The following is a 17,256-nucleotide window of genomic DNA, read 5'->3' as shown; positions in this document are numbered from 1 at the left end:
TCATCAACATACATCCACCATCCACCATATTTGGGAATGAATGAAGTAATGAATGGAAGGAGAAAGGTCAATGATGTGTTGTTATGTTTTGATATGATCTCAGGCGAACAAACACACCGTATGACTTGGTGGAATGAGATCGTCGTCGTCATCATCTGTTGTGTCTTCTCAGCATTATATGGAAATACACACACACCACCACCCTATCCACACACAAAAATACTTGCAAAACACACACACCTATCCACCTCAAAAACACTGCATCTCAAAAAGGATGTCTACTTGTCTTGTTCTTTTCCTGCATCCCAAAATATATGTATGTCTCTCTATCTCTCCCCTGATCTGTCTCTTTATATTTTTTTCTCCAAACCATCATGTTCAACACAACTCCTGCCTGTTTTTGTAGTGCTGTAAATTTTTGTTACTTGTGACTACCAGTTACTAGCCACCATTTTCCAGTGAGTACTCGATACCTATCCTCTGCTGGAATATCAGCTTTTCTTCCCGTAAATGATTAGGTGATCTTCCCTGAGAAGACCAACTGAAATTCTGGGAAGATCTGGTGATTTTATCATAGAAGATCGGGCGATCTTCTCATAGAATATCAGGTGATTTTCTCATAGAAATTCAGATGTTTTTCTCATAGAAGATCAGATGATCTTCTCATGAAAGATCAGGTGATTTCCTTAGAGAAAATCAGGTGATCTTTTCATATGAGATCAGTTGATCTTCCCATAGAAGGCCAAGTGATCGCCCCATAGAAGATCAGGTGATCTTCCCATAGAAGACCAGGTGATCTCCCCATAGAAGATCAGGTGATCTCCCCATAGAAGGTCAGGTGATCTCCCCATAGAAGATCAGGTGATCTTCTCATTGAAGATTAGGTGATATTTTCATAGAAGATCAGTTGACCTTCTCATAGGAGACCAGTTGACCTTCTCACAAATGATCCTTTCATAGAAGATCGGGTGATCTTCTCTTAGAGCATCAGGTGATTTTCTCATAGAAGATAAGGTGATCTTCTCATAGAAGATCAGGTGGTCTTCCCATAGAAGGCCAGGTGATCTCCCCATAGAAGATCAGGTGATCTCCCCATAGAAGGTCAGGTGATCTCCCCATAGAAGATCAGGTTATGTCATAGAAGATCAGGTGATCTTCTCATGGAAAATCAGGTGATCTTCTCATAGAGGATTGGTGATATTCTCATAAAATATTAGTTGATCTTCTCATGGAAGATCTTCTCATAAAGGATCAGATGATCTTCTCATCAAAAATCTTGTGATCCTGCTTTAGAAGATCAATTGAAAAACTCATAGAACATCAGGTGATCGATCGTTCTTACGATCGTTTCATAGAAGATCATGTGATATTTTCATAAAAGATGGGTTTATTTTCTCATTGAAGATCAGATGATCTTTTCATAAAAGATCAAGTGATCTTCTCATAGAAGGTCAGATGATCTCATAGAAGATCTGATGTTCTTCTCATAGAAAATCATGCGGTCTTCTCATAGGAGTAATCAGTACTCATAGTGAAGTAATAAGTACTCACCAAGTAATCAATATTTTTACAACACTACTATTCGTAGAGCGTCACAAAATCAAGGAATGAAATATCTTTCGCTCTCTCTCTCTCCCTCTCTGTAACTCCTGAAACACTTTTCTCTCAGCAACACAAAATCTCGAAAAATCATTTTGGAAATCATCTCCCTTTCTGTCTTTTGGGTGTTTTCTTTTGATCCTCGTGTTTTTTAAGTATTTAGGTAAATTTTCGAACTGTGTAAGTTTGGATTTTCTACAATTGCATGTTAGGCAAAGAAGCCCTATTCTCTCTTTGTCCCTCTATTTCCCCTTCGACTTTCTCTAGTGTTATTTGTCATTGTAATGAATGGTTTAATGTTCTCTATGGAATGTTTTTGTCACCAATGCCCCATATCAATGATATTATTTTTCTCTCTCTCGCACGTTGTCTCTCTCTCCCTTGTATGTATAAAATATATCTCTTTCTAGCACTTTAGTATGAAAATTTAGAACAGTAAGAAAGAAGCATGTATAAAAATGTAGAGACTGTTAAAAGTATTGCAAATAGTTGCCCTTTTAGAAACCAAAAGCTCTATCTCTCTCAAAAAACAGTGAGCTTTTTTGGCATGTTATTATTGTTGTAGTTTATAGATAACTCAATCGAATGTAAATACTTTTTGTAAATAATGTAAATAAATGAATTGGTTTTGGATTTTAGATACTAACCTCGGTAAATGTGTAATAATATTGGTTTTGGTTATAGCCCGTAAATTTATTATGCTTAGCATGTAAGCAGCAAGTAGCAGCATGTGTATATGTTGTGTATGCCTTTCAAAAATGTTATAGTATCAACAAAACTACTAAATCTTTAACATTGAAAACAGACTAACTCCTTAAATTTAAAATAAATACTCCATAAAAAAATTCAAGAAAATAGTGAAAATTTTAACCCATACCAAAAAAAAAGAATATTAGAAAAAATTGAAATTTGAAAATCATGTTTTTCATAGAATGCCCATGAATGTTGTTTTAGCATATTTGTTTTGATGCCTCTTAAAATTTCACGCATTGCTAATTCTTAAATTTTGTTTTATTGTCATAATCAGAAATTGGATGTGCTTCGAATTCTCAATGCCCAGCACAAAAAGCTTGCATTAATTCGGTGTGTGTTGACCCTTGCTCGCTGGCCAATCACTGTGGACCCCAACAAGAATGTAAGGTTATTGAACATCAACCCGTGTGCTCAAGACTGTGTGAATGTCAACGCAAATCCGATTGCCCAGCTGATTATGAATGTGATGGCTGCCAATGTCGTCAAGGTAAGTGGCAGAGTTTAAGATGCAATTATAACCTTCTTTGCAAGGCATGATGATCATCCCTGATAACTTTTTATATGATCTCATGGAACTATATTAAAGATTTCCGACTTCAATTCACCTCCATAACTTTCTCACTCATTCTCTTTTTGTTTATTATTTCAGTTGAACGTACACCTGGCTGTGAACATTGTGCTCCTGGTTACCATTGCGATCCTACCACTGGAGCCTGCATCAAGGGTAAGTCTAGTCCACATTTCTTGACAAACACCACAACTAATCCAAATAAACTGATATTTGGTTTAAATTTAGACACAAAAATTTTAACAATTCTAACAAAAATTTAATTAGAAAATACAAATTAAAACAAAAACAAATTCATCCTTAAAACTGCATCATAAAAATAATAATTTTTGTACATATTTATTTAATATAATATTAAACTTTGTATATATGTTTTTTCCCACAAACCTACCCTGACCCCTGAAAAACTTCAAACGAAACCCCCCTGTGTACATAAATCAAACCAAAAAATAACAAAACTACCACCCACTAAAGATAAGAAAATCATAACTGATAACACTGCCTCATTAACCACAACAACCACCTCCACAACTACTACAACAACAACTACACCATCCGTAACTCAAGCCATTGAAACAAGCACCCAATCAACTACGACAAGCACTACTGCCAGGTCAACGACGCAAAAATCTAAAACCACCAAAAAAGAAGATGAAGGTATGGAAGATTTTACCACAACGACGACGACCACAACCACTGAAGAACCGGAATCGAAAACATCCTCAACAACAGAAGCAACCACAACAAGTACAACATCCTCTAGCAAGGATATAGAAAGTACAACAGTTATGAAGACTGTTGGTCCTCCCAAAACCTATAGGGATGGTGAGAATAATATTACAGATACCACGGCGGCAGAAAGCCCCGATGGTACCACACCAGGACCTGTGGTGACTACTACAACCTCAACTCCTCAGAGAGGTGAGGATGTAAAGGGTCCATTTGATTATCCCACGACACCGAAGATGAAAACAACACGCATTGATACTTCACTGGAGGAAGAATTTTATAATGCCACCACAACTTCGGGTACCTCTACGACACCTAAATACGATAGCTCCACATTCCCGGTGATTGTGGTAACCGACAAACCCAGGATACCAGAAGATATACCAAGTACCGAAAAACCTCTGGTGGCAATGGATAAGACAACCATGTTCCCCGTAATAACACCAGAATCTACCCAGCCTACCCAAGAACCACCCACAGTACCAGCTACCACCCTACAAAGTCCACCAGATATAATGGAACCGATTGGTACCACCACCCCAATGGTGGACCTTACAACTCCCACTATTGCAACTGAAATAATGGAAGAATCTACACCAGCCGCTACCCTTAAACCCAAGATAATTGGTGAAATGACCACAACCATGTTCCCGGTTATAACGGAAAAAGTTACCACCTCCATACCCGAAATACCTGGTACCACAACAATGCTAATACCAGAAGCGGTTGTTACAACAGAAAAGCCACGAATGTCAAACGAAACTTTCGAACCTGAATTAGTTGCAACAATGATCCCACCTAGCACAACTACAATCCCCACAATATCAACAACAACAGAAAATACTACTACCGTAACAAGCATTACCACTACCAGCACCATAATCACAATTATTAACACTACTTGTACAGTTCATACTAATTGCGCCCCTAATCAATTGTGTATTATGGGTCAGTGTCGTAATAAGTGTCGTGGTGATGGTGGAATCACAGATACGAATTGTGTAAAAGGTATACAACCCCTCCCTTCACATTTTTTGTTTTTACTGTATAAATATTTCTTTTCTATATATTTTTTATTCTGTATATAAAATGTAGTTTTCTTTTTTTTTCAATGAAACTTTCTGAAGAAGTTTTTTAAGTAAAAAGAAATATTATTTGGACCAATTGTGGATCTAGCTGTCGATCGAATAAAATGCCAAAACATGGTTTAGTTTGGAAGGGAATTTTAAGGAGTTAGTTTTGGATACATCGTTAAGTTGTATTTTAATCTCCGCTCTTTGCTATTTGTTGGTGCACTAAAACTTTTGCTGTAGTTTAGTAACTTTTTTCTACATTAAAGTGTTCTCCTACATGAAATGAACTTCTTATGGAAGTTCTATAGTGAATAGAAATATTAATTGGGCCAATTGTTCTCCTAGCTGTTAATAAAATAAAGCTCCTCTCTTTGATATGTATTCACTTAAAAGACCTCCTCTCCGTTAAATGAACTAGTTCCAGTTTTAGTTCACCAATTCAATGCATTGTTGGTCCACTAATGAATGTAGATAACGGCTGGAATGTTAAAGAGGCAAGTGGCTTTTTAGGCCTATATCATTGACCTTCGTCAGTATAATTAAAGGCTATGGAATAAATCGAAAACCAAAATTTCAAAATTTGAGCATTTTCTCTCCAATCTTGCTACAATTTTCTCAAAACTTGTAATTCTTTTTTTTGTGGATCAATTCTGTGCTTAATTCGAATCTCTCAAGTTTTCATTTGAATTTTATTTTGTGTAATAAAAGCAGATTCTACTTCAAACCCTTAATTGAAAACTGGTAAACCACTAGCTATTAATATTTAGTTTTTCCGTCTTCATTTTGCAGCCCTAAATCTAATTTTTACCGACCTCAATCTAATTTTCGCCCAATATTAACTAGACTGTAGAGTATAGTACCCGTCACACACGAACTTTCTTCTTTAAGTATGCCCTTCATTTATTTTTCGCCAGACTACCCCACTCGTTCAATACCAATTCCGTATAGTATAGATGGCGTTGATAGATGCCGTTGATTACCACATTTGCACAAATATTTTAGGCCGTGTCCTACAATTCTTAGTGAAATATCCAAAAACTCAACCTTATCTCACATCTTTAGACCCCCATGAAACATATTTCCATTGTGGCTTTAGCCGTTTTCAACTGGACGTGGATGACCAGTCATTCACCACACCACATTCTTTTATATATATTATTCCGACAGTTTTAAAAGGAACTTAAAGTATACAGATCAATTCATCTATCTTAGACAACTACCCATCCATTCAATGTCAATGTTGAATTTAAATATAGATGGCGTTGATTAATTAATTGTGACTGTCCGGGAAAATTAAATTAATTTCTTATAATTATCACTTATGCAATACTCACTTCACTTTAACTGGAAAACTCTGAAAAGTCTGTCATTAGAGAAAAAACTTTCTAAACTAGTTTTAGCTGGTACTAACTTGACGATGATGATCAAGACAATAAATCGTCACCACATTGTTTTATAAGAGACCTTTTCGGTTCTCATCAATCATCGTAAAAACAGTTTTTAAAATCTCCAGAGTAAAACTTTCTATCATCTTTATATTGATCTGATTCAAGGAAGACTTTAATCAGACTCTTGAATATTCCATACTCTTAAAAATCCTAAAAGTATGCACGTGAATTTGTCTATCTGAGACAACTACCCTTCAATCCATCCATACCAATGTTGAATTGAAGTATAGATGGCGAAGATTACGAAATTCCAGAACTTTTTAACTTTCGCAAGATTTTGTGCTGACTTTCAAAAACGCCACTACTTTATCTTGAAGCTTCGAAGCAATAGTTACTTTCATGGAAAATTCCTAAATTCTAACTCTTTCATTTAATTGAATTAATTGAGCTTATCATGACCTAAGGAGTTTTGTATTGTAAAAGTGATATCTAGGGAAGTCCACACACATCCAACCAATATGCTACGATCATTTCGCTGGTGGTTTAAGCCAGCTCATCAGGCATATATAGATGTGGTGCTAGACAAAGGCTGAGTTTGAAAACTTGTATATATGTATACTAAACTTATTGCAAATTTGCAGTTGTGAAGTATTTTTGAAGTCTTGTTGCTATCATGTCAGCCTAGTGTCTCTGGTCTTCCTAGTATCATTCTTCAATACACACACATATACAATCGAAGACATTTTTCTTCATGAATTTTAATGCCTTCCAGTTCAGAAGTTTGATAGATTGCCAGTGGCTTAGAACTTTTTCGCATTGCCTTTGATCAGAACTCTTTCAATCATTACTACAATTTTAGAAAGAGATTAGACAATAATATTGAAATTTTCAAAAAATTTTCATTCTCTGTAAAAGGAGTTTTAGAACCCTCTGGAAAGTATTTTTTTATTGTAGATTTGCAGTCCAAAGTTGTTAGTTTTTCCCCACTCCCGACACAATTGCTTTCATGTTCAGCCCTCTTACGGTCAACAAAGCAGACATATTTCTCAATAATTTCAAAATATACCATAAGACCACTCTCTCCGTCTCCGGTAAAAGACTTGGACCACAATCCTAATAGCTACAAAACTGTGAGTTTTTACCTCACCACCTCTAGGTTCCATATGCTAAGCCTTTCACAAAGGATCTTTCTAAGCAGGTTTTATAACTGCCGACGAAGCTGTTCTTAGTCTTCAAACAGAGTTCCATTGTTTGACAAGGAAGACGGCACTGACATTTCCTCTTGGGATCATGCAATTTGTTTAATGATTGAATAATGTGGCGGCATTGTTTGACTAGGAAATGGTGCCGCCACCTATCTTCGGCTAGATGCAATTTCTATAGATATGCTTCTCTTGCCTTAGAGTTACTTAATTTGTCTAGGTGGCATTTTCTCTTGGTCGCTCTTTAAATTCTAGTGGCAAAACTAATTCCTGGAGTTAATCTTACATATTAGGGAAGCTTGAATTTCACCTCGGCTACCATTTATTAAAATTGTTTCGATTGCTTTAGCGATGCTATGATTTTGGCAGATCCATATATTTTATGCGGGAATTGGGTTTAGGATGTCAGAGTGACTTGATAGTTCGATACTGAGTGATCGAGGGATGAAACGAATCCCTCTTTTTTATCGATTTTCATCTTGAGCCCTTGGGTTGCCATAAAAACACTTAACGAGTAGCTTACCATAGCGCTGTAGTCTTCACTCCTTTTTGGCGTAGGAGATAGTCATACATTTGCTAGATTTTATTAGAAGTCGTTTATGTTCGGGTCATCCACATAAATTTTGTTCTAGTGTTGCTATCTGATTTAATATAGATACAAGAACATAGACATACATATAATAAGATGGGAAATTTTCATTGCTATTATACATGGGCAGATGGCGCTGAATTATATCATCGTGTAATATTACAATATTGTGAAACGCCCCCTATGGTTTGATAGTGAAACTAAACTGCGTTATGTCCAATATTTACTATTGCATATCTTTGACAAGAACCCACTTTTTGTGCCGAAATGCTTCTTTTCTCTAGGAGGCATATTTCCATTTTCATTCATATAATTTTGTCTCCTAATGTCGAATTTTAAAACCGTAGTTATTTTTAAAATGTCAGAGAGCTAGGATTTCATCGTGACTGCATTTGAAGTCGTGCTTGCTACAGCATATTATGACCTTATTATTAACATGTCAATGTCACCACTTGGAGATCCTTGTTCGATCGTCTGTCTGTAACTTCTTCGTTGTTCTGTTGCCTTTTATTTCCATCGTTTGTTTAAAGCTCAATCAGTGATTAAGTTAACTTTATCGCTTTCTTAATACAATATCATTTTAATAGTACGTTTTTTAATTCAATTGTTAGTCTATATAAACTAAAATTTATACGGCAAATTAGCTCTTTTACTTTATCTCTGAGTTATGTATCCACTTTGTACCGCTCTTTTAGGACAAGAGTTCCACATTTGAAACTGAAGGAACTAGTTCAGTAGTTTTTAAAGGGCAAAGCTCCACAAAGTAAAGCTCTTTCTAATTTTAGTTACGTAGTTTGTTACTTCAGTCTTTTAGTTCCTCTAATCGTCATTTCTGTAACGTTTTTGCCGTAATTTAGTTATTTCCCTTGCTCCCTTAGTTTCGGAACTTGTTTGTGCGGGAACTACCGAAAGCAACTGAATTTTTTATGGATTTTTTAACTGTGGGTTGTAACAAGACCTGTTTTATGTCAGATTTTTATAAAGCTTATCCCGTAATTTACTTCATTTACTAGCTCTCACAGTTCCGGAACTAGTTTGTACAGATTTGTTTTTTTTTTTTTTGATAAACTTATTTTTATATTTTTTGTTCTTTGACACTGTAAATATTTCTTGTACAGCAAATTTTCCATTTTCCCCTATTCACACAAATTCCCAAGACATTGTGTCGTGTAAATAGAACATCAAATCTAATGTCATATAATTTTGTAACGTGATTTTAAGTCTCACCTAAACTTAATATTAAACAAAAAAAAAAATACCAAAACCCAATAACGAATAACAATAATAACTTTTTTAACTTTATTCTCTTAACCAACCAATCATCAACTTCAACACAATTAACATAACAAACAGAATCCCCTGGTAGACCCAAGAATCCGGAACCTTGTCAATCGAATAATGATTGTATTGAAAGTGAGGCATGCTACATGGGTCTGTGCCAGGACCCATGTGAGTTTGCCAATGTTTGTGCGGCCACAGCTAAATGTGTTGCGAAAATGCATCGTCCCATATGTTCATGTCCACCCGGACATGAGGGTAATCCAACGGTGAAATGTGTTACCACCGACAAATCAAGTAAGCTACTAAAACCTAACCTCTAAGCTAATCAACAATTTCATATACACATTCCGAAAGCCAATTAAAAAACAAGTTAATGAACAACAAAAATAATTGCAATAATGAAAAAAATTCTCACTTCCCTTATATTTCCAAATCTTAACGGTGAAATTTCTTTTTCTCATTCACCATTAGTGGAATGTTCTCGTAATTCGGATTGTTCCATAACTGAGGCCTGTATCAATCAACGTTGCATGCATCCTTGCGATGCTCACAATCCTTGTGCCCAGAATGCCGTTTGTGTTAACACCAATCATGCTACCGAGTGCAGCTGTACCGATGGCTATGAGGGTAATGGCTATATTGGCTGTCAACCAGGTAAGTTTTGCCACTACAAATAAAAACAAACCAAAGAAAAATGTCTTGCACCCCTAAAACCTTTTTCTAATCTTATTAAAAACCTTTTTTGATCTTTCTTATCATTCACAAAATAAAAAACAAAAACAACGACACTGTAAAATATACAAAAATACAACCAATCATGCAAACTCTGTGCACTGGTGTACAAAATACAAACAATTTTACACTGCGCAACAAAAACTTGTATAAATACACGGAATCAAAAAAAAAACAATGAACAAACCTAAAACACCACCACCCCTAACCACAAATTCAAAACAAACACAATCCCCAAAAAAACTCCTCTTGAAAACATCCAAAAATAGCTTTCAAACCCCCAGCGGTTTGTCAATACAATGAGGATTGTCCTCCGAACAAGTTGTGCGATCGTTTGAACAGACGTTGCATTAATCCCTGTCAAGAAGATTCGTGTGGTGAAAATGCCGAATGCTTTGCCGTCAATCATGGCATTGAATGCCGTTGCTTGGCTGGCTATGCTGGTAATGCTTATGTTGAGTGTACAGTGTCACAGGGTTGCCGTTCCGATGGAGAATGCGATTTCAGTGAGGCCTGTATCAACGGAAAATGCTCTTCGCCCTGCAGCTGTGGTGCCTATGCTTTGTGTGATGTTGTCAATCATCGTGGCATTTGTAAATGTCCTCCCGGCTATACTGGAAATCCAGCAATTGCCTGCAGTCCACCCAGTAATCCTTGTGATCCCAATCCATGTGGCACAAATGCATTGTGTGAATTGGATAATGGTAATCCGATTTGCTATTGTCCTAAGGGTCTTACCGGAAATCCCTTCAAGAATTGCAGTAAGTATTGGGAATCTCTCTTCTAATACTCTGAAATTCATTATTTAAATTTTTAATTTCTAGTTCCTGAAGGCGATGAATGTACACCAAACCCCTGTGGACCCAACTCCGGCTGCCGCATGGTCTCCAACTCGCCCGTCTGCTTCTGCCTGCCCGAATATGAGGGACAACCGCCTCATGTACCCTGCCAGTTGCCTTCAAATCCCTGCGATCCATCACCCTGCGGACCCAATACCCAGTGCACCACCTTGTCAAATGGTTTCTCGAAATGTACCTGCTTGCCGGGCTATGTGGAAAGTCCCAATACCATACGTGGTTGCATTGAACCCATTAATCCCTGCGATCCTAATCCTTGTGGTGTGGGTGCCATTTGCGATTCCACACGCAATCCCGTCTGCTTCTGTCCCGACAATAAGATTGGTAATCCATTCCGTTTGTGTGAGAAACCATCGGTCTCGATTGAGCTATGCAAACCCGGCCCATGTGGACAAAATGCCGATTGTTATGTTACCGATAATCGTGAGGAATGCTATTGCCGTCCTGGCTATATTGGGGATCCCTATCAAAGCTGCCGTGAACCACCACGCTCGGTATGTGAACCAAATCCTTGTGGACCCAATGCCGAATGTGTTATCTCACCAAATGGCCAAAGTGCCTGTGTGTGTCCTGATGGTTTGGCTGGCGATCCCAATTCCGCTTTAGGTTGTCATGGTTATGAGTGTCAAGTGGATGATGATTGTCCCTTCGACAAGGCTTGTATGGGCTTCAAGTGTCACGATCCATGCCCCGGAGCCTGTGGTCATGGCGCCAATTGCCGTGTGGAACAACACCATCCTGTGTGCTCATGTAATCCAGGACTGACCGGCAACCCAGGTGTATTCTGCTATGCCTTAGATGTACCCAAGAAACACAAGAACCCCTGCGTACCCAGTCCATGTGGTTTGAACAGTGAATGTAAGGTCATGAATAATCGCGCCGTTTGCTCATGCCTCCCCAGCTATTTGGGTGATCCCAAGACTGGCTGCCGTCCCGAGTGTGACATCAACTCTGACTGCGGCTCCAATCAGGCCTGTATTAACCACAAATGTATTGATCCTTGTGCTGGCACTATTTGCGGTATCAACGCCTTGTGTTCGGTACAACAACATACACCGGTGTGTCGCTGTCTCGACGGATTTACTGGAGATGCCTTCCGCCAGTGTATTGCAATTGGTGTGTTGCACAATGTTTCTCGCGATCCTTGTGTACCCTCACCCTGTGGACCCTCAGATGTGTGCTCCGTGTACACCGATGGTGTGGCTCTTTGTGATCCCTGCTTTGGACCTGATGCCCAATATAATCCACGTTGCCGCCCCGAATGTATTTCCAATTCTGATTGTCCCTTCGATAAGGCATGTTTGGGCTCGAGATGTTTAGACCCTTGCCCCGGCTCATGTGGCCACAAGGCTGTCTGTCATGTCTATGAACATAATCCAATTTGTGCATGTCCTCCTGGATTGTATGGCAACCCCTATGACCACTGTGATGTGCCGATACGTGATAAACCCACACCCTCGCCAAGCTGTGCCAAGTTGCAGTGTGGTTCGAATGCCGATTGTAAGAAACAAAGTGGTGTCCTTACCTGTGTATGCCGCAAGGGTTACTTTGGTAATCCATTTGTGGGCTGTAGACCCGAATGTGTGCTTAACTCCGATTGTCCCGTGGATAGGGCATGTGTCAACTCGAAATGTGTGGATGTTTGTTCAGGAGTTTGTGGCATTAATGCGGTGTGTCAAGTGGTTAATCATGGCCCAGTATGTATTTGCCCCGAGGGTTATACCGGAGATGCCTTTAAACAATGTTCAAGAACACCTCAAGTACCACCTCTCGGCTACTTGCCTGTAGATAGACCCAGAAATCCTTGCGAACCCTCACCTTGTGGTCCCAACGCTCGATGTTTAATATCTCCTGAAGGTTATGCTGCTTGTTCGTGCTTACCAGACTTCAAGGGCTCACCACCTGTGTGCCAACCGGAATGTATTGTCAGCTCTGAATGTCCCTTGCAACAGGCTTGCATAAATCAACGTTGTGCAGATCCTTGTCCCGGCACCTGTGGCGTATCGGCCAAATGTAAAGTCCTCAATCATAATCCAATTTGTTCGTGTGATGCGGGCTATGAAGGAGATCCATTCGTCTCATGTGTACCAGTTCAGGAACAACCTAAAGAGGTTGACCATCCTAAGCCTCAGAACCCTTGTCTACCCTCACCATGTGGACCCAATTCGATATGTCAAGTTAAGCAGGGGCGTCCAGTGTGCTCTTGCGTTGCCAACTATATTGGCAGTCCACCATATTGCCGCCCTGAATGTACCCTAAATAGTGAATGTCCGGCGGATAAGGCTTGTATCCAAGAGAAATGTGAAAATCCTTGTGCCAACTCGTGTGGCCATAATGCCAAGTGTACTGTTATTGCCCATTCTGCCTACTGTAGCTGTGAGGAGGGCTATGAAGGTGATGCCTTTGTTGGTTGTTCCAAGGTCATTAAGCCACAAGATCATGTTGATCCTTGCTATGCCAATCCTTGTGCTGAAAATGCTGTTTGCACCGAACGTAATGGTATTGCCCGTTGTTCATGTATTGAACCTTACATTGGAGATCCTTACAGCACCGGTTGTAGACCTGAGTGTGTATACAATGCTGAATGTCCTGCCCAACAGGCTTGCATCAAGCAACATTGTCGCGATCCTTGTGTTGGTACTTGTGGTTCAAATGCTGAATGTTCGGTGGTTAATCATGTGCCTGTGTGCAGTTGTGCCCGTGGTTATATTGGTGATCCGTTTACAGGATGCAAAAAGGATACACGTAAGTAGAAGAGAAAGACAATTGCATAAATGGAGAGGATGTTAAAATATATCGTCTTTTTTTGTTTTTCTAGAAATCAAACCCATTAGCCCCTGTGAACCAAATGTCTGTGGACCCTATAGCATTTGTAGGGCTGTGGATGGCCGTCCCACTTGCTCTTGCCAGGTGGGTTACTTTGGCTCACCACCCAACTGCCGTCCCGAGTGTGTGGTCAGCTCTGAGTGTAGCCAAAATCTGGCCTGTATCAATCAGAAATGTGTTGATCCATGTGTGGGAACCTGCGGTTTCAATGCCAAGTGCCAGGTGGTCAACCACAATCCCATCTGCTCTTGTCCCTCGGATATGACTGGTGATCCATTTGAACAATGCGTACCAAAACGTAAGTTAGAGCTTTTATAAATTAAGATAAAGGGGAATCCCATTAATTTCCGTGATTCTTTTGCCAACAGCCAAACAACCAACTCCCGAAGTCAATGCCTGTTTGCCCAGTCCATGTGGTCCAAATGCCGAATGCCGTGACATGGACAATCGGGCCGTATGCTCTTGTCTACCCGGCATGTTTGGTGCACCACCAAACTGCAGACCTGAATGTGTTATCCATCAGGATTGTCCTTCAAATCGTGCCTGTATTGCTCAACGTTGCGAAGATCCTTGTGCCGGAGCATGCGGTTTCAATGCTGTGTGCACAGCATTGAATCACAAACCCGTTTGCTCTTGCCTTGAGGGTCATGAAGGTGATCCGTATGCCGGCTGTAGTATGCGTGCAAGTAAGTACAATTTCAACAATTTTCCTAGCAATTTTCGCAAAGAATTTTCCCAACATTTCCAAAAAATGGAATGTTACTTTCAATATTTAAATGTTATCTTTATATTGTACACTTTTTTCCAGTTTCCAAAAAAGGTGGTGGGATTTTATGAAAACATTTATTTTTTAAGCATGTTGTTTTATATTCTATTTCTAAATTTATATAAGCTTTTTTTTTATCCATACATACTTGATATTATTAGCTTTTATGGTAAATTTTCTCTTTTCTATGTTTTCTCTTCTATCACTTCTTATCTCAACAAAATATTCATATTTTATTTATATCCAAAAAATTTATTTAAACCACCTCCATAGTTGTGGTCCCCGAAACACCAAGTGATCCTTGCAATCCCTCACCCTGTGGTAGCAATGCCATATGCCGTGAACGTAATGGTGCAGGAGCTTGTAGCTGCTTGCCAAATTATTTCGGTGATCCATATGTTAATTGTCGTCCAGAATGTGTACAAAATTCCGATTGTCCACGCACCAAAACTTGTCTCAACATGAAATGCGTAGATCCGTGTGAAAATTTGTGTGGCTATCGGGCTGTGTGTCGTGTGGCAAATCATCAACCCATGTGCTCATGTGAACCCGGTTTTACCGGCAATCCCATGAGAATATGTGTTGAAAGGCCATCAAGTAGGTTTCCTTACTAAAAAATCTCTAAATTTGTTTCGATATTTATGTAAATTTAACATTTTCACATTAGATGAATACTTACCCATTCCTCGCGATCCATGCAGACCTTCACCATGTGGCCAATTTAGTACCTGTCGTGTACGTGGTGATCGTCCCATATGTTCGTGTTTACCCAATTATATGGGTCAATCGCCGAATTGTAAACCGGAATGTGTCATTAGTGCCGAATGTCCTTCGGACAAGGCATGCATGAATCAACGTTGTGTTGATCCATGCCCTGGAACTTGTGGCCACAATGCCAAATGTCGTGTTACCAATCACTCGCCCATATGCACATGCGTGCAGGGTTATACCGGTGATCCATTCCACCAATGTCAACCTGAAAGAAGTAGGTTTTCATACTGAAAAGCGTCTCTCAGATTTTGTAAAAAGTGTTCGGCGAATTTGTTTAGGATATTTTATTCTTTTTGGTTTTTTTGACTCCGATTAGGCAGAACTGCTTTTAATGCGCACAAAAATTAAAACAATACAACAATTCGTAATTTTGATGAAGCTTTTTGTTACATTAACAAAAGAATGAGGCAATAAATTGCTTCTCTTTATTTAATATTTCTATTTGACTCAGATTATGCGCGACTGCTTTTAATCAGGAAATATTTTAATCATACAACCTTACGTAATTTTGATGTAGCTTTACGTCACATTAACAAAAACAAATCAACGAATACCACTCATTGATGCAATAAAGCACTTCTCTTTTTTAATATTTCTATTTGATTCCGACTATCTGAGTCGTGACTGCAATTCGTTCGTAAATTTGTTGTAGCTTTTCGTTACATTAACATATATAAATCGATAAATACCGTTCATTGATGCAATAAAGCACTTTTTTGAATATTATTATCTGACAGCTTTTAAACCGGAAAACAATTTAAAAGAATGCAACATTTTGTAATTTCGATGTAGGTTTTCGTTACAGTAACAAACAAATCAGTGAACAACGTTCATCGGTGTAATACAGCACTTTTGACTCCAACTAGGTCCCGCTTTTAATCCAGAAAAAAATTAAAAGAATGCGACACTACGTAATTTTGATGTACATTTTCATTACATTAACAAACAAAAATCAAATAATCCGTATATTGATGAAATAAAGCACTTCTTTCTTTGGAATATTTCAGTTTGACTCCGTTTAATCAGGTCTTCATTCAATCAGACAATTTTTAAAAGATTTCTGAGCCTTATACTGAAAGAAAAAGTTTCATAACCTCAATGAAATTTTGTTAAAAATAATTTTTTATTAACGCCAATCCATGTTTTAAAAGAAAACACAATATGTGAAGTAATGCAATTTTCTTTTCATCAATGAACAATCAAAGACCATGTAGCACTTCTCTGTTTCGAATAAATATTCGATTGATAAGGCAGGACTTCTTATAATTTCAAACGTTTTTGAAGGATTTTTGAGCCTTATTCTGACAGGAAAAGTTTCATATCCTCTATGAAATCCTATATTGTATTCATGAAAGTCTGTAAAAAATATTTTTCTTCTTTTTCATCAACTTCAATCAATTTTATTCATGGAATGAAACTATGGGAACCCAATATGCCATATAACGATATTATTGTATTGATGAAACTTTTTCGTAAAATCAATATAGCACTTCTCTGCTTTGAATATTTCTTCCTGACTCCGATTAAGTAGGACTGCCTTTTTTCTGAAAAATTTAAAAAGATTTTGAAGTCTAATGGTAGATATTCATAACCTCAGTGAAATCTTACGTTGTTTAAATGAAATTTTATTAATTTTTTCACTCTATCCCTCTCATTGATCCAAAAATCACTTCTCATGTATAAATATTTATGTGTAACTACGATTGGACAAGATTTCTTTTCAGGAGATACATTGTTAAAGGTTATTGGAAGAAAGACATCATAACCTCAATGGAAACCTACGTCGTATTAATGACATTTTGAAAACGTTTTTTATTTTATCATCTTTAATCCATTTTATTAGTGCAATAAAACCATGGAAACCTAATATTTAACGTAACTTTCGTTTCATGAATGAACGATTTCATTGTATTGATGAAACTTTTTGTAAAATGAATACAGCACTTCTCTGTTTTGAATATTTCAGTCTGAAATCGATTAGACGTAAATTTTTTGTAACCTCCACGTTAACAAATATAATGAACACATTTTTTAATGCCTCGAACATTTCTCTTTTATAGATGAATATTTTTTGGGCTTAATTGTTGATATGTCTATCTGAAGTCTTTAGATTAGGACACCA

The 17,256-nt window shown here is 38.0% G+C and overlaps 1 protein-coding gene across 1 annotated transcript in view; it reads left to right on the top strand.

Annotated features, from left to right (window-relative positions):
* The window catches only part of dpy (fibrillin-like protein dumpy), a 310,858-nt gene that overhangs the window by 237,952 nt on the left and 55,650 nt on the right, over positions 1-17,256 (top strand). The window contains exons 16-26 of the mRNA XM_073969448.1: positions 2,627-2,839; positions 3,002-3,076; positions 3,395-4,657; positions 9,255-9,476; positions 9,654-9,836; positions 10,184-10,675; positions 10,739-13,516; positions 13,590-13,895; positions 13,966-14,283; positions 14,637-14,960; positions 15,031-15,348. Coding sequence (XP_073825549.1) covers positions 2,627-2,839; positions 3,002-3,076; positions 3,395-4,657; positions 9,255-9,476; positions 9,654-9,836; positions 10,184-10,675; positions 10,739-13,516; positions 13,590-13,895; positions 13,966-14,283; positions 14,637-14,960; positions 15,031-15,348 — 6,492 coding nt within the window. The remainder of the gene's footprint in view (positions 1-2,626; positions 2,840-3,001; positions 3,077-3,394; positions 4,658-9,254; positions 9,477-9,653; positions 9,837-10,183; positions 10,676-10,738; positions 13,517-13,589; positions 13,896-13,965; positions 14,284-14,636; positions 14,961-15,030; positions 15,349-17,256) is intronic.

Source organism: Musca autumnalis, unplaced genomic scaffold (assembly GCF_047663935.1).
Source record: "Musca autumnalis isolate F117 unplaced genomic scaffold, ASM4766393v1 scaffold_2, whole genome shotgun sequence".
In the NCBI taxonomy this organism is placed as follows: Eukaryota; Metazoa; Arthropoda; class Insecta; order Diptera; family Muscidae; genus Musca; species Musca autumnalis.
This window is presented reverse-complemented; position numbering and strand designations above follow the sequence as displayed.